Source organism: Phyllobates terribilis, unplaced genomic scaffold (assembly GCF_046119375.1).
Source record: "Phyllobates terribilis strain yellow unplaced genomic scaffold, ASM4611937v1 Scaffold_5__5_contigs__length_657084704, whole genome shotgun sequence".
Classification (NCBI taxonomy): Eukaryota; Metazoa; Chordata; class Amphibia; order Anura; family Dendrobatidae; genus Phyllobates; species Phyllobates terribilis.
The window spans coordinates 5984967-6010434 of record NW_027362765.1 but is presented as its reverse complement, the minus strand read 5'-3'; the positions used below and the strand labels follow the sequence as shown (position 1 = coordinate 6010434).

The 25468-nt window shown below is 44.3% G+C and overlaps 1 protein-coding gene across 1 annotated transcript in view; it reads right to left on the bottom strand.

The window, feature by feature from the left end:
- The window catches only part of LOC141271723 (uncharacterized), a 91242-nt gene extending 67226 nt beyond the window's left edge, over positions 1-24016 (bottom strand). Inside the window, exons 1-8 of the mRNA XM_073681818.1 lie at positions 23931-24016; positions 20698-20788; positions 18452-18585; positions 18143-18322; positions 17936-18059; positions 17756-17853; positions 17467-17557; positions 15095-15929 (exon numbers count right to left, since the gene is read on the bottom strand). Of these exons, the coding sequence (XP_073537919.1) occupies positions 15095-15929; positions 17467-17557; positions 17756-17853; positions 17936-18059; positions 18143-18322; positions 18452-18529 (1406 nt within the window). The 5' untranslated portion in view covers positions 18530-18585; positions 20698-20788; positions 23931-24016. The remainder of the gene's footprint in view (positions 1-15094; positions 15930-17466; positions 17558-17755; positions 17854-17935; positions 18060-18142; positions 18323-18451; positions 18586-20697; positions 20789-23930) is intronic.
- Positions 24017-25468: the final 1452 nt, after the last annotated feature.

Below are 25468 nucleotides of genomic sequence, written 5' to 3'. Positions count from 1 at the left end.
TTATTGGGCTCCCCGACCTCTAAGGGAGAAAAAAAAAAATATATATATATATATATATATATATATATTTATGGATATATATATATATATATATATATATATATATATATATATATATATATACATACAGTACAGACCAAAAGTTTGGACACACCTTCTCATTTAAAGATTTTTCTGTATTTTCATGACTATGAAAATTGTACATTCACAATTAAGGCATCAAAACTATGAATTAACACATGTGGAATTATATACTTAACAAAAAAGTGTGAAACAACTGAAAATATGTCTTATATTCTAGGTTCTTCAAAGTAGCCACCTTTTGCTTTGATGACTGCTTTGCACACTCTTGGCATTCTCTTGATGAGCTTCAAGAGGTAGTCACCGGAAATGGTTTTCACTTCACAGGTGTGCCCTGTCAGGTTTAATAAGTGGGATTTCTTGCCTTATAAATTGGGTTGGGACCATCAGTTATGTTGTGCAGAAGTCTGGTGGATACACAGCTGATAGTCCTACTGAATACACTGTTAGAATTTGTATTACAGCAAAAAAAAAGCAGCTAAGTAAGGAAAAACGAGTGGCCATCATTACTTTAAGAAATGAGGGTCAGTCAGTGTGAAAAATTGGGAAAACTTTGAAAGTGTCCCCAAGTGCAGCAGCAAGAACCATCAAGCGCTACAAAACTGGCTCACATGAGGACCACCCCAGGAAAGGAAGACCAAGAGTCACCTCTGCTTCTGAGGATAAGTTTATCCGAGTCACCAGCCTCAGAAATCGCAGGTTAACAGCAGCTCAGATTAGAGACCAGGTCAATGCCACACAGAGTTCTAGCAGCAGACACATCTCTACAACAACTGTTAAGAGGAGACTTTGTGCAGCTGGCCTTCATGGTAAAATAGCTGCTAGGAAACCACTTCTAAGGACAGGCAACAAGCAGAAGAGACTTGTTTGGGCTAAAGAACACAAGGAATGGACATTAGACCAGTGGAAATCTGTGCTTTGGTCTGATGAGTCCAAATTTGAGATCTTTGGTTCCAACCACCGTGTCTTTGTGCGACGCAGAAAAGGTGAACGGATAGACTCAACATGCCTGGTTCCCACCGTGAAGCATGGAGGAGGAGGTGTGATGGTGTGGGGGTGCTTTGCTGGTGACACTGTTGGAGATTTATTCAAAATTGAAGGCATACTGAACCAGCATGCAAGTATATAATTCCACATGTGTTAATTCATAGTTTTGATGCCTTCAGTGTGAATGTACAATTTTCATAGTCATGAAAATAGAGAAAAATCTTTAAATGAGAAGGTGTGTCCAAACTTTTGGTCTGTACTGTATATAGTTGAATATTTATATATATATATATATATATATATATATATATATATATCTCTGAAGCATGGAGGAGGAGGTGTGATGGTGTGGGGGTGCTTTGCTGGTGACACTGTTGGGGATTTATTCAAAATTGAAGGCATACTGAACCAGCATGGCTACCACAGCATCTTGCAGCGGCTTGCTATTCAATCCGGTTTGCGTTTAGTTGGACCATCATTTATTTTTCAACAGGACAATGACCCCAAACACACCTCCAGGCTGAGTAAGGGGGGCTATTTGACCAAGAAGGAGAGTGATGGGGTGCTACACCAGATGACCTGGCCTCCACAGTCACCAGACCTGAACCCAATCGAGATGGTTAGGGGTGAGCTGGACCGCAGAGTGAAGGCAAGAGGGCCAACACGTTCTAAGCATCTCTGGGAACTCCTTCAAGAAAAATCTTTAAATGAAAAGGTGTGTCCAAACTTTTGGTCTGTACTGTATATATATTGTAAGGTAGCGCTATTCATCATGCTGGGGGCACTCACTTCACCAGGTCAATTAAAGCACACATGCAACATTTTCCGGTAATATGAAGTTCAGCAGTTTATTACACATCATAAACCGCTTAGAACACAGTCCATCTTAGTAGCTCGCAGGAATGTTACACATGTATCCTAGAGCCTTTCCAGTGGCAGCTATGCCTGCTTGGCTTCAAATACAGACTTCAGCAAGGTACAGCAACAATATTCATTTATAGCGCCGATTTACCTTTGCCGGGTCTCAGCTGCTTCTATCAGCTCTGTTCTGCCACAGCTGTGACTTTAAGGCTCCCCAGACGTAGTCTCCAGGTGGCGTGCCTTCCAAGGCTACCGGTATCCCCCCCACACACACAGGGATCCAGCCTCCGCCTTGCAGGCCTCTTGCCTACCAAGCCGATTGCCTTCCAAGGCTACTGATATCCGGGACACAGGGATACAGCCTCTGCCTTCCAGGCATCACTCCAGGCCTACCAAGCCTCTTGCCTTCCAAGGCTACTGGTATCCGGGACACAGGGATACAGCCTCTGCCTTCCAGGCATCACCAGGCCTCTCACTCTCTACTGTTTCAAAACCACCAGGATTTATATATCCTTTTGTGCACACAGGACCTGTGATGATGTCACACTCATGTGATCAGTCACCTGAGGGGGAGGTAAATGGTCAGCCAGAACACACCCCTTGGACATTTTAGCAATGCAGCAAGAAGCTGCATTACAATATATATATTATATTATATATATATATATATATATATATATATATATATATTTAGTCGAGTCATATTCCCCGACTCTACAGACCACATGCTGCTGTTGTACTTGGCAGGTCCGGACCAGTTGGAGTGGAGTCGAATGCGGGAGACCAAAGTCTAAAAATAAACTTTTCTTTAACAAGAACCTGATGAGAGTTATATACATCAGATAGCAGGCACAACACTTTATGAATGCTTCTCCTGCATTATGCAGAGTCAGGAACTTTCCAGTTACATGTGGTGGTACATAACTTGTTTGTACAAGCTATGACAGCCAGCAAGAAAAAAATGTGGGAAGGCACTTCATACCCTGTGGGGACCTTACCGGTCGAGATGTGTCACTATGGCCCCTCAGAGCAACTCCCAGTTGATTTGTGAGGACCTCATTGGTTGAGGTGCATTGGTACGACTCGTTACTTGTGCTCTCAAAGTCCATTCGATGAGGGCCACACACACCTTGCAGTGGCACAGCTTCTTCAGCTTTCAGTAGGAGAACTTGCGTCCCACTTTAGAGACACTGTGGCTTCTTCTCTAGTATAGACCTTGATTAAATCCTGGCCTAAGATAAGGAATCCTTCCTTAACTTAATCCCCTTTAATTAGACCTTCCATACCGTTCAAGTAGGCCTCCTGGCCTGAGATAAGGACCTCGCCCTGCTCTTTGTCTCGGCTATGCTCCCTGCCTGGAATTTGGATTCACATTGCCATTAAATCTTTGCTTTCCTTCAGATCGGATCAGATCTGATATCTCCCTCCTGACACACAGCACCATATAAATTTAAGTTTGCAACCAGATAGACCAAAGGTCTGCATTTCTCACTTACTTATCTCTATCTGACTCATCACCAAGAAAATTGTTCTCCTGTGTGCCCATGTAGCTCAGAATGAGGGCTCCCACACAGTATGATGGCCCCCACAGGACCTCGCACAGTATTATGGCAACAACAGCCTGCTACACAAAATGAGAACCCCCACCCTGTATGGAGGCCCTTACAGTCCACCACAGACCCACACTCAGTATAATGGCCCCACCAGCCGCCCACTCAGTATGAGAGCCCCCACAGTCCTTCACGTAATATGATGCCCCCACTATTCCTGATATTTAAAAAAAACAACACAGTACTGTTTACAGTGTGAGTACTGAGGCCCTACAGGTGTGACGTCATTGTGCCTGCAGTGCACGGAGTCTCAGACTCACAGGCAAAGGCTGATTGGTGGGTCAGCGAGTTTTCGACTCCCTGATTTACTATTTTTTTCAATTGCATCACTATCGTGGGAATGTGGAGATCGTTGAAATTGTGATGATGGGAAAAGAGATGGTGTCTGGTGCTGAGCCGCACGAGCCTTCTCAATTTATGGGCACCATAGCGGCAAAAATAAAAAGAGAAAAAAAAACCGCCTCCTCCACTCCTTAGGCTATGTTCACCCGTAGCATTTTTACTGCATTTTGCACTTTCTCATTGCTTTCAATTTTGAAAAAATGCAGCACAAACGCTGGAAAAATGCTAAAAGAATTGACATGTTGCTTGTTTCAAAAATGCAGCAGTCTTCCATGTCAGGAAAAAAAAGGAATAGTATGCATGAGATTTCTGAAATTTTTCCCATTTGTATGGAGTGTGTCTCCTAGACTGGTAAAGTCCATTGTGAGGCAGTGAGGAGGATCATATGCAAGAGATGGTATGTATCCCCCAGCATTCTCATAGAAGGTTATTGAACCCGCTAGAGTGCATTGCAATCACAGACACAGCTGTGGTTGTAGTGCAAAATAAAAGTAAGATTGGACTAGGTCAAGCTTAAGAAGTTGGGTTAAGAAGACCCAACATGGGCTTTTATTTTCGGAGTGATCTACAGGATGGAAGTGGGGCGGATCACTCCCTCCAGCCCGGGACTTACAAGTGGCTCATGTCGACAGTTTTAATTTAAAAACCAGCAGCAAAGGTTTGGAAGTGTCAGTGGCTTGTTTACTTGCTCCAGTGCAGGAGGCTCTGTGCACTGCAAGCCTGTGTGAAGGCATAACACAGGCCTGTGAAGGCAACATAACTGGCACACCTCAGAGGAAAACAGCGCTGCAGTCGCCCACGTCAACCAGTTTATACGGGCTGTTTGGACCACCCAGCTGCAATACAGAGGACATCATTTGCATTTAAGTTGTGAGCTTTTGTAAATAAAGACATTTAAGTTGAACTTTCCTTAGGTCACTTCCTCATTACCGCACATTGTGAACACCCCCGCACTACAATATTTACTGCTGCAGCAACCTAAAACAAAAGTCCTTTTCAGGTTACATATTTTCTTTTCCCTATTAAGAACTGCCAAAAATTAGAAGGAAAAGGATCTCTGATACACCTTGTATTAGACATAAAAAGAGCTCATACACATTCTGTTAAAATTGTTAGATAGTGGGACTCCCGAGTCATAAAGCATATGCACTAAGTGCAAGGGCGGCCAAAAATTAGAAGGAGGGACTTCAATATGCCTTAGAAGAGACGTAGAGGAGGGCCTCAAAAAACATTTGTTTCCCAGTTGAAAGGAGTGGGACTCCTAGATTAGTAAAGCCTATTCACTAAGTGCAAGGGCTGAAAAACATTTCCCCATAGGGATTATACACATATATATGTGTGCGTGTAAGAGATTTTTAGAAGTAGGCTTCTCAAAATGATGACGAAGGGCATCATACACACCCTGTAAAATATAAGAGCGAGGGTCTCACGATCACCCTGTTGATATGGTGGATGAGGAGGAGGACACGGAAAATAATAAACCATGAACCGTATACATTTGTTTGAGTGGAAAAGGGGTGTATGGGAATACACCAAAAAAAAAGGAACATTTTAATTGGATTTATGTTCTGCTGCTCTCATCCGATGGGGTTGAGAAGCCTGGGCCAATCTAGCTTTTGTTCATTTTGATGAGTCAACCTGTCAGCCTTTTCATTTGACAGAAGGATGCACCTATCAGTTATTATGCCCCAACGGCACTAAAAACCCACTCTGACAAAACCCTAGTGTCAGGACAGGCCAGCACCTCCAAAGTGTAGAGAAACAGTTGATGCCACATGTCCAGTTCGGATATCCAATAGTTGTATGGCACAGAGGAATCATGGAGGATGCTGTTCCAAAACGTTTCCCTCCTTGTTAGAGTATCCCGTGCATCAGGGAACTGGGAGGATCTAATGAAACTGTCCCAGACCTTTGATAGTCTCCCCCTGTCTCTATGTGACCTGGTTTGAGTCTCCTTCATCTCTACTCCTTCGTTGTCCAAGGAACTATGACCTCTGCTGCCAGTGTTGTCAGATGGTAATTTTTGTACTAATTGTTCAACTAGGGACTTCTGTTATTGCACCATTTTACTAGCCCTCTCCATTGCAGGAAGGAGAGATTGAAAGTTCGGCTTGTAGAATAGGTCAAGAAGAGTGAACAACCAGTAATCAGTATTGGTCAAACTGCGTGCAACGCAAGCGTCACGGGAAAGCAGCGGGACATAAAGTCAACCATGTGTGCCAGATTCCCAACAGACTTCCCTGTCCTCACCAGGAGGACTACTATCCATCTCCTCATTTTCCTCCTCGCTCTCCTTCTCCTCTTCAGCCCATTCACGCTAAACAGATAGGATGAATCAGGTGTGGCTAGTACCCTCTGTAGCATAGGCAATCATCTCCTGTTCTTCCTCATTATCATCCAATCCAGAGAAGTTGAGATGAGGCTGGGCTGGGTAGTATTACCCTGTCTACTTTCTTCCTCCATCTCCACCTGGTCCACATGCAAAGTTTCCTCTTTAATTGTGAGCAGCGAGCGTTTGAGTAGACACAGAAGCGGGTTGTTTACCCTGATTATGGCGTCATTGCCGCTCACCCTCTTTGTCGATTCCTCAAAGTTTTGTATAACCTCACAGATGTCGGACATCCATGCCTACTTGTCGGTTGTGATGTGCGGAGGCTGACCGGAATACCGACGGGCATGTTGTAGCTGGTATTCAACTACAACTTTCTGCTGCTCACAAAGCTTTGCCAACACATGTAATATGGAGTTCCAATGCGTGGTCACATTGCACAACAGTCTGTGAGCTCGAACTTGAGAGCTGCTGCAGCACTGCTAGTCCGGCAACAGCTTTGGCTGCCTTGGGGAAATGGGCGAAAGGGCGGCGTACTGTCACAAGTAGCTCAGGCAAATCTGGGTAGGTTTCAGAAAACGCTGAACCATTAAGTTGAGCACGTGGGCCAGGCATGGTACGTATGCGAGCTTGCCAAGCTTCAGAGCCCCACCAGGTTAAGACCATTATCACACACAACCATACCTGGTTGTAGGTTCAGTGGCGAAAGCCACAGATTTGCTTGGTCTGTTAGACCTTTCAACAACTCTGCAGTGGTGTGCTGTTTGTCACCTTAAGAAATGAGTTTCAACAGAACCTGTTGCCGCTTCACTGAGGCAGTGTTTCCAGTTTGTCACAATTTGGACGACAATTTGGAGATGGAAGATGAGGAGGGGGGTGCAGGGACGGTAAGTCTTCTTTGTCCAGGGAACCAGGATGAGGGCAGTGTTCAGCACCCGGCCCTTGGGAACAGTGCTAACTGTAGCGCTGATTCCCAGGCGCCATTCCGTGTGATCTTGATGCAGCACATCGGCGGCACACGGTTGCCACACACGGATATCTCAGGTACCAGTTTTTCCGGTCCCGGAAATATACGGGCATGTGAAACCGGCCTAAGAGAGGATTCACACTAGTTAGGCCCAGGCAATGAGAAACTCCTTATCATGGCTGCCGGGTACACATGAATTGGCCAATTTAAGCGCTAAGATTTCTCAGTTATTTCTACTTTCTACAGCAGTAATGCAATTCAAATTTCATATATTTCATATTTGCATACTTAGCGTTACAGAGTCCTACTTTATTTGATTGTTATATATGGAGATGGCTACTCTTAGTAAGCACCTGTACACACCAGTTTTCTGTTTTGGCAGTGACGGTCAGTCTTCTTTGATATTTGTAATAGTGACGTCAGGCGGGTTGGCAAAGGGAGGTTTTAAAACACCATCTTTTTCTTGGTCTCATGGTCTGGTATGGAGGGGTTTCTGTCTCTCCCCTTTTTTTGCAAATGATTGTGCGGAATCCAAAATGTACTGTGGATACCTTTTTCCCTGAATGTGGTGTTCATGTATATTGGCTGTATATTAGAATCTGTGACATTAGTACAGTTAATTCTCAACCGTAAAAATTGACCCATTGGGTTTTCCTTTTTTTAAGGGGATGAGGTGGTGGTTATCCCACTTCAATATTTTGCTAGTGCTTGTAGGTTTATGGTAGAGTGTCCCTAGGGTCCCATCCCGTTATTGCTAAATTAATACATCCTGGAAAGGAAACTGGTAAAAAAAACTCAGATGTAAATCTCAGGCCCACTCTATTGATGTTGAGTTCCCTGACAAATTCAAGAAACTGTTCACTCGTCCCTGAGCAGATGATAAAAATGTCGTCAATATATCTATACCACAACCCAATATATTTATGCCACCACTTTATGATCATCCCTGAATATTATGGTTTCTTCCCATCAGCCCAGGAATAGGTTAACATGCAAGGAGGTACAGGGGCTCCCCATTGCAGTACCCCTGAGCTGGTGGAAGTACTTTCTGTCAAAAAGAAAGAAGTTTTGAGTAAGAGGGAATTTTAGAAGATCCTCCATGAAGTCATTATGTCGGCTATACTCTATTGATCTCAATTTCAAGAAATGTCTTACTCCTCTGATACCATCCTCATGCGGTATATTACTGTACAAAGCCTCGATATCTAGTAAATCCTGCCCCCCTACATGCATGTATACATGCTCAAGGGTCTACATGTAGGGGAGCAGCCAAAGGGAAAACCAACTCCAGAGGGATTATTCCAACTGTAAAACCTCAAGCGGTACTGTGAGAACATTATACTGTGTGGGGGGCATCATACATACTGCATAAGGGGCATAATGGGGGCATTACACTGTGTAGGGGCATCATACATCCTGCATAAGGGGCGTAATGGGGGCATTACACTGTGTGGGGGCATCATACATCCTGTATAAGGGGCATAATGGGGGCATTACACTGTGGGGCCAGTAAAGGGGCCCTGTACTATGAGAACAATAGGTTTCCTCCCTTCCTGTCTCCATAGTTGGGTCGTATGTATCTATTACAGGAAACAGAACAAAAACCTTATGATTCTTATAAAGGGGCAACACAAGACCCCAAAAGAGTCTCGGTGCTGAAGGGGTTAATGCCCCCTGCGCCCAGTAATGGGGTCTCCACATACCTCCACCTGCAGAGCCGTCACCACATATATGGCTGCTCTGTGTGCACAGGAGCTGTGATGAGGTCACAGGAGGGGAGGAGTCAGGGGTCACATGATCAGGGGCCTCAGTGGATGCAGGACTCTGCTGTGCTGGTTGTCATGGTGCTGGATGAGCTGAAGGTTATGTGTGGGGTCAGGAGGGGTTTACAGTGTGGATGTAGCAGAGCCGCGTGTGTACGAGGTGTACGGAGCTGAGCCGTGTGTGTACGAGGTGTGCGGAGCAGAGCCGCGCGTGTACGAGGTGTACGGAGCAGAGCCGCGTGTGTACGAGGTGTACAGAGCGGAGCCGCGTGCATACGAGGTGTGCGGAGCGGAGCCGCGTGCGTACGAGGTGTACGGAGCGGAGCTGTGTGTGTACGGAGCAGAGCCGCGTGCATACGAGGTGAGCGGAGCCGCGTGCGTACAAGGTGTGCGGAGCGGAGCCGCGTGCGTACGAGGTGTGCGGCGCGGAGCTGCGTGCTTACGAGGTGAGCGGAGCCGCGTGCGTACGAGGTGTGCGGAGCAGAGCCGTGTGTGTACGAGGTGTGCGGAGCGGAGCCGCGTGCGTACGAGGTGTGCGGAGCGGAGCCGCGTGCGTACAAGGTGTGCGGAGCGGAGCCGCGTGCGTACAAGGTGTGCGGAGCGGAGCCGCGTGCGTACGAGGTGTACGGAGCGGAGCCGCGCGTGTACGAGGTGTACGGAGCGGAGCCGTGCGTGTATGAGAGATGCAATATCTGTCGATGTATCGTAAATATTAGTGATGAGTGAGCATACTCGCCACTGCTCGATACTTGATCAATCATTGGGGTGCGCTCATTACTTGTTCGAGTATAAAACCAGATGAAGCAATGCGGCCGGCCAATCACAGTAATTCCAGTAGCCAACAAGGCAATACGGCTTTACCTTGTAAGGCAGGCAATCCCTGCATGTTTATTGGCTGTCTAACAGCCGCAAAACATGTGGGGCAGGAACTATGGCACCAGAGATATTTGATTGAAAATCCGAGCACCGCAATGATCTATTAAGTATCGAGCAGTGGCAAGCATGCTTGCTCATGATTAGAAAATATATGAATACAGTTGGGTCCAGAAGTATTTGGAAAGTGACTGAATATTTGTGATTTAAGCTCTGCAGGCCACTAATTTGGATTTAAAATGATACAAAAAAAGGGGTTGAACAAAAATACCCTGTGAAACGTTTAGGAATTGCAACCATTTGTCTACAAAGCCTCTTCATTTCGAGGGCTCAAAAGTAATGGGGCAACTAAAAGAGGTTGTCCACTACTTTTTCATTGATGATCCATCCTTAGGATAGGTCATCGATGTTTGATGGGTTGGGGTCAAACACCCGACTCCCCTGCCGATCACTTATTGTTGCCGTCCAGAAATACTCACTTGCTGAGCTAGCCGTCTTCTGGTAGTGGCCGTGGCACGGTACTACACACCCGCCTCATATTGTCTAATCTAGCCTTTGTATTTTTAAGGCTCATTAATGCTTTGCACCTTGTGGTGAACCCTCTGTATTTGCTCTCTCTTGAAGTCTTCTCTTTTATGTTGGACCTAGACACTAAAAAACACCTACTTCCTGGAGAGTGTTCTTGACTTCGGTTGATATTGTAAAGGGGCTTTTCTTCACCATGGAAAGGATTCTTCAATCAGCCACCACTGTTTTGTTCAGTGGACATCCACAACTTTTTGAGTTTCCAAACTCACCAGTGCACTTTTTTTTCAGAATGTATCAAACTGTTGATTTGGTCACTCCTAACATTTCTCCAATCCCTTTGGGGATTTGATCTTTTCACTTCCATTGAGAGAACTTTTCTGTGTTATGGGTTCATAGCAACAGCTTCCAAACACAAAAGCCACACCTGGAATCAGCTCAAGACCTTTTACTTGCTTCATTGATGATAGATTAATGAGAGAAGAGCCCATACAGCCAATGAAAGAGCTTTTGAGAATTGTCCAAAAGAGGCGGCTCCATATAACATAGTTGTAATTCCTAAACCTTTACTCCAATTAGGATGTTAATACCTTCAAATTAAAGCTGAAAGTTGGCACTATAAGGACAGATTGATTATATAATTGTATCTTGAATATGTTTTGGTAAACAGCTAAAATTCCAAAACTTATGTCACTGTCCAAATATTTTTTGGACCTAACTATCTAAAGGTGCTATTGACATGAAATTTTCACCAGTTGTCGGTAACAACCCATCTAATCCACACAGGTAAAAAAATCAAATCATAGATAGCCATAAATTTAATTATGTGTAATCATGAAAAATAAAAGTAATACTTTGTACAAAAGCTTTTGTTGGTGATGACAACTTGAAGATGCCTCCTGTATGGAGAAACTAGTAGCAAGCACTGCTCAAGCGTGATTTTGGCCAATTCTTCAACACAAACACTCTTCAAATCCTAAGATCCCATGGGCTTCTTCTATGAACTCTGGGCTTTAGTTACTTCCATAAATTTTCTATTGAATTCAGGTCAGGTGATTGGGTGGGTCATTCTAGCAGCTTTATTTTTTTATCTGAAACCAGTTTAGTTTCCTTGGCTGTGTGTTTTGGATCATTATCTAGCTGAAATGTAAACCCTCGATTCATCTTCATCATCCTGGAAGATGGCAGATTTTCTATCACAAATGTCTCTGTATATTTGTGCATTCATCCTTCCGTCAATTATATGAAGTTTGCTGGTGCCGTATGCTGAAAATCTGCCCCACACCATGATGCTCCCACCTCCAAACTTCACTGTTGGTATGTTGTTTTTGGGGTGACATGTAGTGCGTTTTAGCGTCAAAACTTGGTGTGTATTATGGCATCCATATATGGAGTTCACTTTTGGTCTCATCTGATCAGACTATGTACAGTTAAGGAGCTGAAACTCCTAAACCCTTCATCCAATTTTAATGTGGATACCCTCAAATGAAAGCTGAAAGTCTGAACTTCAACTGCATCTGAATTGTTTTGTTTAAAATTCATTGTGGTAATATCTAGAACCAAAATTAGAAAAATGTTGTCTCTGTCCAAATATATATGGACCTTACTATATTTCACATTCTTGTCTACATGTTGTTGAGCAAACTTTAAACATGCTTGAACATGCTTTTTGTTCAGAAATGGAGCTAGAGTGCATTACTTATAGTTTTCTTTGAAACAATTTTACCTCTTGATTCCAGGTCCTCCTGTAGCTTTCCTCAGATATTACTTGGCTCTTGAACAATTTTTAGGTTAATTTGTTTCACTCCTCGGTCTGAAATCTGGCTGTGGCCGGTTGATGGTGAAATAATGTTCTTTCAACTACCGAATTATTGCTGCAACAGTACTCTCTGGAACCTTCAGTAGTTTAGAATTTTTTCAGTAATCAATGCCATCAGTATATCTTGAACAATAAGGCTGCAAAGGTACCGATATAAGACCGATAAATCAAGGGCCTTCCTATGTATCAAGCATAAATCCTACATAGAAAAAATTAGGAGCCTACAGCCAAATAGAGATACAATATAACAAATTGTACTGAGCAGAAATAATAAAAATATTAAAAACCGAAAAATAAGTTGTACCAAGAATATAAACCTGACCTAGGGGGCATCTATTTTGTATGACAAATTTAACAAGAGGGAAGTGTAGATACATCTGGGGAATCACATGCACTATATACTTATTGCAGTGGGTAAGTACCGACATATCGTATAGACAGCAGGTAGACACAACAGGGCATCAAAAAAATATGTATCACATATAAATACTAAATCCTGTATAGTTCCACTGTGTTAGAGTGAACAAATATCACACCATCACCAATGCTAATAATAGATGCTTATCACCCTGTCATAGGATTTAAACTAAAGGAAACCGTGCCATACACATGAATAGAAAATACCTAACAAAACAGTATACAGCTCTGGCAAAAATCAGACCACTGAACAGTTTTCTATTGGAAAACATGGAAAAACTGGTGGAAAGCAGGCCAAGACGAATGAAAGCTGTGATTAAAAATCATGGTTAGTCCACCAAATATTACCAAATATTGATTTCACAGTTAAAACATGAGTAATTTGAGGTCTGAAAGCACTTTATTTTTTAACATTTTGACGCTTTATCATTTCCTGCAAATAAATACAAAATGTTTGCTTTGAATTTCGAATACATGTCAGTAGACTAAAACAACAATGTACATTTTACTCAAAAGTATACCTATAAAGAGAAAAATCAGAGAAACTGAAAATTTTGCAGTGGTGTCTTAATTTTTGCCAGACCTGTATATGCCGGTTAAAGTACATCAATAACCATCAAATCAATTATAATTACACAAGGTCGGGAGAAGTGGTCCAGAGTGCCACTAGGGCGCGTATCGCATTTGTAGCTTCCAATAATACACTCTCTAAGAATTGTTTACCAAACCCCCCTCACTTTCACTTAATACTTATCCTCTTTTTAACCAGGGGCAAACTCGTCCTACAACGTGAGAAGAACGTCGGTCACCCCTCCAACTATACCCATATGACACGTCCCCTCATCCCTCCTTTTTAAATTATTTAACTATTTTACCAAAAAGACCTATTTTTATCATTTTGTCTTAATAAATTGTCTTATATTTAATTAACTCGAGTGTCACCCCCCATTGGTATATGCCTTCATCCAGGGCAAGTTCATAAGCATATTATTCTGCCATTCCCTGACCACTTGTGGTAAGTCGTCTTACTTGCAGCAGGTTCAAAGAGGCATACTTACCACCGTCACTGAATACCTAATACCATATGCTGTTAACCGTTGGTGACCAATAAAGTCTTACCGGAGTGTGTTACCCTCACCCTGCATTGTCTGAGTAGTGTTATGCTCACAGGAAAGGAGTACGGGCAATCAATATGATGAGCTCCTGCCCATGCAGCATTTCTACAGACAAGCACATAACACTGCTGCATGGACAGTACATGCACAATCAGCTCTGCTATATATGCACATTTATATACACACCTCTGCTACATATGCACATTTGCATACACATATACTGTATATACATTACCCCATTTTGCAGCTCCTTCCAGGTTATGTGATTAGATTACGTGATCTGGAAGTTCCTTGAGCTAATCAATTAGAAGGTTCTTCAGCTGCTCACTCAGGATGTGCAGCCTCTATGCAGATCCCGCTACTTTCCTCTCCTGCTCTGCACTAATCAGTTAGATAAGTGTGGGGCTGGAGGTGGGAGAGCAGTTCTCTCAGTGATCTGGAAGGACACTGTCTAGAAGATGCACTCACTTATTAGCTAGATTTTTTTCTTGCTAAAACTGTATCTTATAGTCAAAAAAAAAGTTTTAAAGTAATTTTCCTTTCTCGTTTAATTATATGCTTGTCTGTTATATGTTTTTGTACAGTTTGTTATACCTTTTCTCCTCTTCTGAGTTATTTTTCATGGTTAACAAAATAAAATGTTCCAGTAATTCTTTTTTCACACTCTAGATACTATAATGGCTTCTCTCTGTGTGGGATTTTTGATCTTCAAAGGGGTTGTTCAGTACTTAGACAACCCCTTCTCATTCCTCATATTTGGTCCTGTTAAAATAAAAACAATTATACAAATGTCCCATGCCTGTGCAGGTCCAGTGGTGTGAGCACTTGCGTTTCCGAGGCTAATGTGGTGTTGCTATGTCATGTGAGCTCTGCGGCCATTTAGCGCTGGCATCACTGTCCCAACCTTTGGACACATCGAACACTAAGAGGAAATCAGAAAGCAGCAGCAGCCCTGGCTTCCGGTTGATGTTCAATATGTCCGAAGTCAGGGACAGTGAAGTCGATTGAAGCTGATTGGGCGCAGGGCTCATGTGATGTTACAACTTCACATGAAAACTGGGAATACGAGAGCAGACACCGCTGGAACAGCGCGCCTTCACGGAAGGCGAGTATGAGTGGTTTTATTTTAACGAGGCTAAAAAGGAATGACAAGAGTTTGCCCTAGTAGTGGACAACCCCTTTAAGAAGATACACTTTTCAGTTAAAACATTTCCAACATTCTGAACATGAAAAAGACTTCTCCCCTGTGTGACTTCTTTAAAGTTTATTAAGAGATGAATTCTGTGTAAAACAAATCCCACATTAAGAACATGGAAAAGGCTTCTCCCCTGTGTGAATTCTTTGGTGACTAAGAAGAGAAGATTTCTTCACAAAACATTTCCCACATTCTGAACAGGAAAAAGGCTTCTCTCCTGTGTGACTTCTCTGGTGAATAACAAGATCTGATTTCTGGTTAAAACATTTTCTACAGTCTGAACAAGAAAAAGGCTTCTCCCCTGTGTGGGTTCTCTGGTGTCTATCAAGAAGCGATTTAAAATTAAAACATTTTAAACATTCTGAACAGGAAAAAGGCTTATCTCCTGTGTGCGTTCTCTGGTGGATATCAAGATTCGCTTTCCGGGTAAAAAATTTCCCACATTCTGGACATGAAAAAGGCTTCTCTCCTGTGTGCGTTCTCTGGTGGATATCAAGATTCGCTTTCCGGGTAAAAAATTTCCCACATTCTGGACATGAAAAAGGCTTCTCTCCTGTGTGAGTTCTTTTGTGCTGAAACAAATTTGATTTCCATGTAAAATATTTCCCACATTCTGAACATGAAAAAGGTTTTTCCCCTGTGTGACTTCTCTGGTGTTTAACAAGACCTGATTTCTGGTTAAAACATTTTCCACACGTGGAACAAGAAAATATTTTCTTTGTTGTGTGAATTTTTGGATGTTTAAGAAAAGACTTTTCGAGGGGAAAACTATTTCCATATTCTGATTGTGAAAATGGCTTCTTAGCTTTAGGAGTAGTTCGTTTTTTAATGCTTATTTCGTGACTTTGATTTTCCTTAGTAGTCAGTAATGAATCAGAAGACAGGACCTGTTTCAAAGGATCACATGATAGATCTTTGCTGTGAAGGGATGATGGTATATCTGGAGTAATGGAATTCACTTCAGTTGTATCCTGTGGGATCTCAAGCTCATCTAATTTAAAAATTGAAGATGTCAGCTGTGCCTCTGATCTCCTGGTACAGTAATCTGCCAAGAATAAAACCAATTATTATTTTTGAATAAAATATCCTCGAATTTTATATTTTTAAACATTTCTACTTAAACTGTCGGTAGAAATGGCAAGTTATGTAAAAATATTGAATTATTCACCAAGACAATGACAGTTCACAGTCTAAGGCCGGAGTAATACTACTGTTTAACATGGCCGAGTGCTATGCGCTAAAACATCACAAAGCACTCGACCCAGTGTTATTCTATGGGCCAGATCAGATCAGCGATTATTTACTCATGCTGATTCGGCATGAGAAAACAGTTGCAGGATGCTGCGATTTGCAGCAATACTCGATTCATTCACACCCATACAAGTCTATGGGTGCGAGTGAAACAACGGACTGCACACGGATGTCAACCCAGTGCAGTCCGATATACGCCGGGTCAGACCATGGAGGAGATGGAGAAAATACTTTCTCCATCTCTTCTGCACCTGTGCTGCTATCATCTCATGCAAGAGAATCGCAGCACAGTAGCATGACACTCGGCTCCTGATCGAAGCAGAGCAGGAGCAGAGGGTCAATAGCATATCACATCTGATGCTCTCGTATCAGATACCATACACTGATGTAACTCAGGCCTAATAGAAAACCTCATAGCATGAACCAATGGAGCGTGGCGTTCAATTGTTTGTTCATCCTGCCTCCCAAACATGGAAAGGAGGCAGGAGTCAATGGAGACCTTTTTTTAAAGACTATCAGGGACTTGCAGACTCACATAAGTGAGACAGGCCAATCCCACCACAAATCATAAAAAATGAAAAACTGTAAACAAATAGACATAGAATAAAAAAACATGTTTCATCAAGAACGTATGTATCAGCAGAGAACCACAACGCTAAACCGGAGATGCACTCATGTATTATGGACCATTGGAGCTACTATGAGTTCTGTTCAGGAGAGTAGAGTAAGTATTAGTGCTCCCCATTTCAGGAGAGATTGTGAGGTAATCTGAATTCCTTAGGACTGAAAACAATGTACTTTATAGCCATGCCAACACATCTTCTGTAGGTGTGAATAAATGTATATTACAGCCAAGTTTGGCCACTAAGACTGGACTTGGTAGAGTAGGGACCATTCAGCAGCACAGAATGGAGAGAAGGTAGATTCATCCAATAAGATATCAGGGTTCTAAGAAGCCAACACCATCATTACCCTCCGTTTTCTCTTAAAGGCCCATCATGATAATTTTTTTTCAAGTGATTTTCTAACTTTTCAGCTCATTCTACGTACGCTGTCATTTGGCTTTGTAATTTACAGACTTGAGCAGGTCACAGTCAGCGTCTTCCAACGCCAGGGGTAACGGGATCCTCCAGGTTGTAAGTTCTATAGAGGAAGGCTTTCAATGCCCGAAGTCATTTGTACAGTTTTGGGTGGAAGAGAATGTTGTGGTCTAGAGGCAAAATGGTGATCACACGATTGTGATACTGCCGGACTACACGACCGATATAACAGCCACAGCCAGTGACTGAGATAAATCTGTTACTTTTCTGTATTTAGTGGTTACTACTCACCTGGGTAGTCATATGTAGGAATCTCCTCTTTACACCGCTCATCATACCTCACATATGTCTCCGTAGTATTAATATGGGTCAGATCTTCACCCTGAAACAAATATTATAAAAGTCACAGACAGATGGAGAAGTCACATCTATGATCAGCTCTAATCCTGCCATCTCCACTGTTCTCATTACACAAGTATAAAACATATAATACTGGTGGATAAAACAAGACAGAACATAAGACCTTCACAGCCGTCTACACATCATAGGGGAGATCTCATGACACCTTCCCTCCATCTACCTGATGATCCTGAGGAACATTGGGATCTTCTTGTTTACAGTCATGTGGAAGAAGAGGACGGGGACATCTCTCTGGTGTTGTCCTCTTACTGGATAGATCTGGAGGAAACACATAAGGGACTGAATTCATTCTTTACATATATACAATTATGGGCTGTGTGTATTTAGTCCTGTCTATTACCCGGTGATGTGAAGGGCTGGGGAACCTCGATCACGACGTCCTTGTACAGATCTTTGTGTCCTTCTAAATACTCCCACTCCTCCATGGAGAAATAGACAGCGACATCCTGACACCTTATAGGAACCTGACACATACAATGATAAGGTCACCCCCCGATCCCTTCATAGCGTTACTGTATAAATGTCCCAGCATTTCCAGCAGTGTCACCTCTCCAGTCAGCAGCTCAATCATCTTGTAGGTGAGTTCTAGGATCTTCTGCTCATTAATGTCCTCATGTATCAGGGGAAGGGGTGGACACCCCGTGGTTGGGCTCAGGGGTCTTCCCCATCCCTCAGACACAGGGTCCTGACAGTGCTCAATAGAGGTCTTCTTCACTACTGTGTAATCCTGGTTATGGAGAGACACATTAATAAATCTCACTCCAGACATTTCCAGAGTCCTCACCTCTCCAGTTCTGTCCATCTGTTATTCCCATAGATAAGAATGATGTAATGTGACGTCATCAGAACCTCTCACCTCTCCAGTAAGCCGGAAGAGGATCTCTAGGGTGAGGTGTAATATCCTCTCCGCCATCTTGTCTCTATCCATATCCATCTTTGATGGGTGAATCAGGAAAATTTTCTTATATAGAAGATCTTCACTGAGAGGATCTGATATTGTAGGGACATGAATGAGAAGATGATGAGTCGATGTAACATCATAAAAATCCTGTGTAATAATACAATTACTGGAGGTAGTAAGGGAAACATATGATATTTATTATTTTACAGTATTTAGTTTTCTTCTTTATATCTACATATATAAAGCAGTAAATATGTGTGTGGAGCCCGTAGAATACAAGACATTTTTCATCTGGTTTGAGTGAAATTTTGCGCGGTCAGTCTTTAACATCAAAATTTTTCCCCTTGACAAGATTTGTCCCCAGAATTTAGGCTCTATAGAAAGAAAGGAAAAAATGGGTGTCTGTGTGTTGAAAGCAAAACCACAGTTTTTGCCTAAAGGGTCTCAAAGAGTTAGAGAGATTGCATCCAAAGAGTCACTCTTATAGGGGCAGCAACCATATAATCACTAAGGTGGGGCAACCTGATAAGTTGGTCTAAAGTCTGTAATTATAGCAACGGCTGTTGCAGAGGTAACTTGGGGCTCATTTTTGAGAATTGCCTCACAGTAAGTTCGTTTTGGTTGGCTATAGCAACTAGTGATGAGCGAGTATGTTTTGTTAACCCTTTCGCCGAGTATACTCGGCCGAGCACAGAGTATTTATAGCGTGCTCGGGTTTTAAGTTTTCATCGGTCCGTGAACATGATTTGCGACTGTTTCACAGATTTAATACATGTGAGGAATGCTGGAAAAACAGGCATTCCTCACATGTATTAAATCTGTCAAACAGTCGCAAATCATGTTCAAGGAGCAAGAAAACTTAAAGCCCGAGCACGCTATAAATACTCTGTGCTCGGCCGAGTATACTCGGCGAAAGGGTTAACAAAACATACTCGCTCATCACTAATAGCAACCAGACTGCAGCTTTCAACATTGAAGCTGCTGATGTAAAATGAAAGCTGCGCTCTGATTGGTTGCTATGGACAACTAGAAGAGTCTTACTGTGAGGAAGTGATACACTTTCTGCTTTATGTATAGATTCACTTATTAGATCTCTGATCAGTGTGAGGTGATTATAAAGGGTCATAATACTAAGGACTGCTTTTAAAAATGCCACCCAAAAAACAACCATCAATTGGGCAAATTAATCCAAAAGCTAAGAAAGCAAAACTGTCTCAAATAGCTGAGACAAATAAAAAACGCGAGTCCTGGCTTGAAGGGAAACAGATGAGACAGGCTGAATCAAAGGCAGCTGAAACGTCTTCTTCAGGAGTGAGCCTAATAGCCAGGTGGAATATTCCACTTCATCCAAAACCCCTCCCCGGGCTAAGAGACCCATTCCTATTCCTAGAGGTGAATTGTCATAGTGTATATAGAATGGAGTCTGTCTACAATAATGTACTGCGCTTACGCTACTTCTCATGCACTAGAGGTCTGATAATGTCCATCCCCTAGTGTACATGTCCGGAAGTGACGTGCTTTACACTGAAACGCCAGATAAACTGATTGCCACCGCCCCACTCGTACCTATGACTGCGCAAGTCCGTAGTTATGTGTTACACGCCGGAGCGAATCTAGGAACATTGTCAGATTACGCATGCCTGGATGTGCGCGTTCCACGCTGAAGAGCATCCCAGTCTCCTATCTGCGACTGCCCATGTCCGGAAGAATGCGTTCCACGCCGAAGTGCATAATGAATTTGGATTGCATTCCACCAATATAGAAAAGTCTTGTCTCTGAGATCAGCATCATGGGAGGTTAAAAACTAGTATTGTGTCACGGTTCCACCCCTCACTGTGTCCGGGATGCAGTTACTGACAGCTCAGCCATCCAATCATGTACAGGGGCATGCTAAAGCTGTCGGTACTTTGATTGACAGCTCAGTCATCCAATCTGGTACAGGGGCGTGCTGAAGCTGTCAGTGTGTTTATTGACAGCTCAGCTGTCCAATCTGAGACTGGGAGGCACTGGCTATCTTCAGGTGTTCATTATCCCAGGTGACTGCCAGGCTACTTAACTGGGCTGTTTCTGCCAGATGTGCATTCAGTTAGTGTGAGGTTTGTGGCTCTGTGCCTAAGTGTTCTGTGTATGGGACTTCTGTTGCCTAACCCCTTCTGCTCTGATCCGCTATCCTCCTGCTATTCTGACCAACGGAACGTTACCTGACTATGCCTTTGCCTCTTCCCTCTGTTTATGACGTTCCCTCCTGGCTTTTGACTTCGGACTCCTTGAGTATTCCGTCTCACGGCCTGGCTGTGAAAAGTGAGTCAGAGTCACATATTGCACATCCTCCCATCATGCAATAGGCATGTAGATTTACTTTATCACTACAAAAAATATTGGATGATGGCCCTCAGTATATTCCTAAATGGTCAAATTTGAACCCTATTGCATAATTAGAGATACACAAGGATCATCATACTTGTTAATTACTAAATAGTAAACGTAGAATATACAAGTAACTGATAAGAAATAATTCTGATATAAAAGCTCAGATATCTCGATAAAGTACAACAAAAGTGAACCCCATTCACAGGGAACTGAGTAGCAATGAATAGAGTATAAAACCCAAAAATGTAATCCAGAATGGGGCTGTATTCACACAAAACAGGCATATGAAATTTTCTCATTGAGTCCCTTCGGGGCTAGTGAATCCAGTCTGGAAATCCACTCACTTTCCTTTTTGAGGACAAATCTATCGTGATCACCTCCTCTCACATTGGGTTTAACCACCTCAATGATACAATTGGAGAGGTCTCAGGTTTCACTTCGATGTGCACTGTTCATGTGTATCAATAATGGGGTGTCCCGACCATGGCGTATATTGGTCAAATGCTCCACCACCCTCCTCATAGATCCCGTCTTGGTCATGTTGCCTATATTATCTTGGGAGCAGGTGCATATGGCCATATATACAAGTCCTGAGGTTTTACAGTTGAAATACTCCCTCTGGAAAAAGGTTTTACCGGTAGAGGAACTCGAGAAAGATTTACATGGTCTCATCCAATTGCATGTACATTCTCCACATCTAAAGAAACCGCAGATTCTTCTATCTAGCCATGTCCCCTTGGGCGCAGGTTTTTATAGACACTATGCACTAAATGGTCTCTAATTGACAGACCCTTTCTGGAAGTTATTGTGGGAATAGATCCCACAGCTCCCTTCAAGTCCGGGTCGGCCACGAGTGCATCCTAGTGTTTGTTAGGATATTAAAGATACGGTTACTCAGTTCTTATTACCCGTGTTATACCATCTTTTTCTTGGTCTCTTGCATAGGTATGGAGGAGTGTCTGTCTCTCCTTTTTTCTGTAAACAATCATGCGGAATCCAAAATGCACTGTGGATACCTTTTTCCATGAATCTGGTGTTCATGTCTATTGCCTGTATATTAAAATCTGTGACATTTGAACACTTCCTTCTCAACCATAAAAATTGGCCCTTGAGTATTATTTTTTTCAGGGAGATGGGGTGGTGACTATCCCACTTCAATAGTTTATTAGTGCTTGTAGGTTTATGGTAGATGAGTGTCCCTAGGGTCCCATCCAGTTCTTTCTTGATTAGCACATGCAGGAAAGGCAACGGGTTATAAATAAACTCCGTTGTAAATCTCAGGCCGACTCTATTGATGTTGAGTTCCCTGACAAATTCAAGAAATTGTTCACTCGTCCCGACCAAATGATAAAAATGTCATCAATATATCTATACCACACCCCAATATATGGATGCCACCACTTGATAATCACTGAATATTTTGGTTTCCTTCCACCAGCCCAGGAACAGGTTAGCATAAAAGGGGGCACAGGGGGTCCCGATCGCAGTACCCCTGAGCTGGTGGAAGTACTTCCTGTCAAAAAGAAAAAAAGTTATGAGTAAGAGTGAATTTTAGAAGATCCTCCATGAAGTCATTATGTCTGCTACACTTTATTGATCTCGATTTCAAGAAAGGTCTTACTCCTCTGATATCATCCTCATGCGGTATATTACTGTACAAAGCCTCGATATCTGGTAAGGCCTGCTCCCCTACATGCCTGTATACATGCTCGAGGGTATACATATAGGGGAGCAGGCAAAGGGAAAACCATTTTCCAGAGGGATTACTCCAACTGTAAAACCTCAGGACTTATTCCAACTGCAGGACCTCAGGCGATACTATGGGAACATTATACTGTATGGGGGCATCATACATCCTGCATAAGGGGCATAATGGGGGCATTACACTGTGTGGGGACATCATACATCCTGCATAAGGGGCATAATGGGGGCATTACACTGTGTAGGGGCATCATACATCCTGCATAAGGGGCATAATGGGGGCATTACACTGTGTAGGGGCATCATACATCCTGCATAAGGGGCATAATGGGGGCATTACACTGTATGGGGGCATCATACATCCTGCATAAGGGGCATAATGGGGGCATTACACTGTGTGGGGACATCATACATCCTGCATGAGGGGCATAATGGGGGCATTACACTGTGTAGGGGCATCATACATCCTGCATAAGGGGCATAATGGGGGCATTACACTGTGTGGGGACATCATACATCCTGCATAAGGGGCATAATGGGGGCATTACACTGTGTAGGGGCATCATACATCCTGCATAAGGGGCATTACACTGTGGGGGCATCATACATCCTGCATAAGGGGCATAATGGGGGCATTACACTGTGGGGGCATCATACATCGTGCATAAGGGGCATAATGGGGGCATTACACTGTGTAGGGGCATCATACATCCTGCATAAGCGGCATAATGGGGGCATTACACTGTGTGGGGGCATCATATATCCTGTATAAGGGTTATAATGGGGGCATTACACTGTGTGGGGGCATCATACATCCAGCATAAGGGGCATAATGGGGGCATTACACTGTGTAGGGGCATCATACATCCTGCATAAGGGGCATAATGGGGGCATTACACTGTGTGGGGGCATCATACATCCTGCATAAGGGGCATAATGGGGGCATTACACTGTGTGGGGGCATCATACATCCTGCATAAGGGGCATAATGGTGGCATTACACTGTGGGGGGCATCATACATCCTGCATAAGTGGCATAATGGGGGCATTACACTGTGTGGGGGCATCATACATCCTGCATAAGGGGCATAATGGGGGCATTACACTGTGTGGGGGGCATCATACATCCTGCATAAGGGGCATAATGGGGGCATTACACTGGGGGGACAGTAAAGGGGTCCTGTACTATGAGAACAATACGTTTCCCCCCTTCCTGTCTCCATAGTTGGGTCGTATGTATCTATTACAGGAAACAGAAGAAAAACCTTATGATTCTTATAAAGGGGCAACACAAGACCCCAAAAGAGTCTCCGTGCTGAAGGGGTTAATACCCCCTGCACCCAGTAATGGAGTCTCCACATACCTCCACCTGCAGAGCCGCCACCACATATATGGCTGCTCTGTGCGCACAGGAGCCGTGATGAGGTCACAGGAGGGGAGGAGTCAGGGGTCACATGATCAGGGGCCTCAGTGGATGCAGGACTCTGCTGTGCTGGTTGTCATGGTGCTGGATGAGCTGAAGTTTATGTGTGGGGTCAGGAGGGGTTTACAGTGTGGATGTAGCAGAGCCGCGTGTGTACGAGGTGTACGGAGCGGAGCCGCGTGTGTACGAGGTGTACGGAGCAGAGCCGTGTGTGTACGAGGTGTACGGAGCAGAGCCGCGTGTGTACGAGGTGTACGGAGCAGAGCCGCGTGTGTACGAGGTGTACGGAGCAGAGCCGCGTGTGTACGAGGTGTACGGAGCGGAGCCGCGTGTGTACGAGGTGTACGGAGCGGAGCCGCGTGTGTATGAGGTGTACGGAGCGGAGCCGCGTGTGTACGAGGTGTACGGAGCGGAGCCGCGTGTGTACGAGGTGTACGGAGCGGAGCCGCGTGTGTACGAGGTGTACGGAGCGGAGCCGCGTGTGTACGAGGTGTACGGAGCGGAGCCGCGTGTGTACGAGGTGTACGGAGCGGAGCCGCGTGTGTACGGAGCGGAGCCGCGTGTGTACGAGGCGTACGGAGCGGAGCCGCGTGTGTACGAGGCGTACGGAGCGGAGTCGCGTGTGTACGAGGCGTACGGAGCGGAGTCGCGTGTGTACGAGGCGTACGGAGCGGAGCCGCGTGTGTACGAGGCGTACGGAGCGGAGCCGCGTGTGTACGAGGTGTACGGAGCGGAGTCGCGTGTGTACGAGGCGTACGGAGCGGAGCTGCGTGTGTACGAGGCGTACGGAGCGGAGCTGCGTGTGTACGAGGCGTACGGAGCGGAGCTGCGTGTGTACGAGGCGTACGGAGTGGAGCTGCGTGTGTACGAGGCGTACGGAGCGGAGCCGCGTGTGTACGAGGCGTGCGGAGCGGAGCCGCGCGTGTACGAGGTGTACGGAGCAGAGCCGCGCGTGTACGAGGTGTACGGAGCAGAGCCGCGCGCGTACGAGGTGTACGGAGCGGAGCCGCGCGCGTACGAGGTGTACGGAGCGGAGCCGCGTGCGTACGAGGTGTACGGAGCGGAGCCGCGTGCGTATGAGGTGTACGGAGCGGAGCCGCGCGTGTACGAGGTGTACGGAGCGGAGCTGCGCGTGTATGAGAGATGCAATATCTGTCGATGTATTGTAAATATTAGTGATGAGTGAGCATACTCGCCACTGCTCGATACTTGATCAATCATCGGGGTGCGCTCATTACTTGTTCGAATATAAAATCAGATGAAACAATGCAGCCGGCCAATTCAGGAGGGGTTTACAGTGTGGATATAGCAGAGCCGTGTGTGTAAGAGATGTACGGAGCGGAGCTGCGTGTGTACAGAGCCGTGTGTGTACGGAGCTGTGTGTGTTTGAGGTGTACGGAGCCATGTGTGTATGGAGCCATGTGTGTACGCTGTATACAGCTGTATACCCCCCAGGTTCTGTCGGAGACACCGCAGCT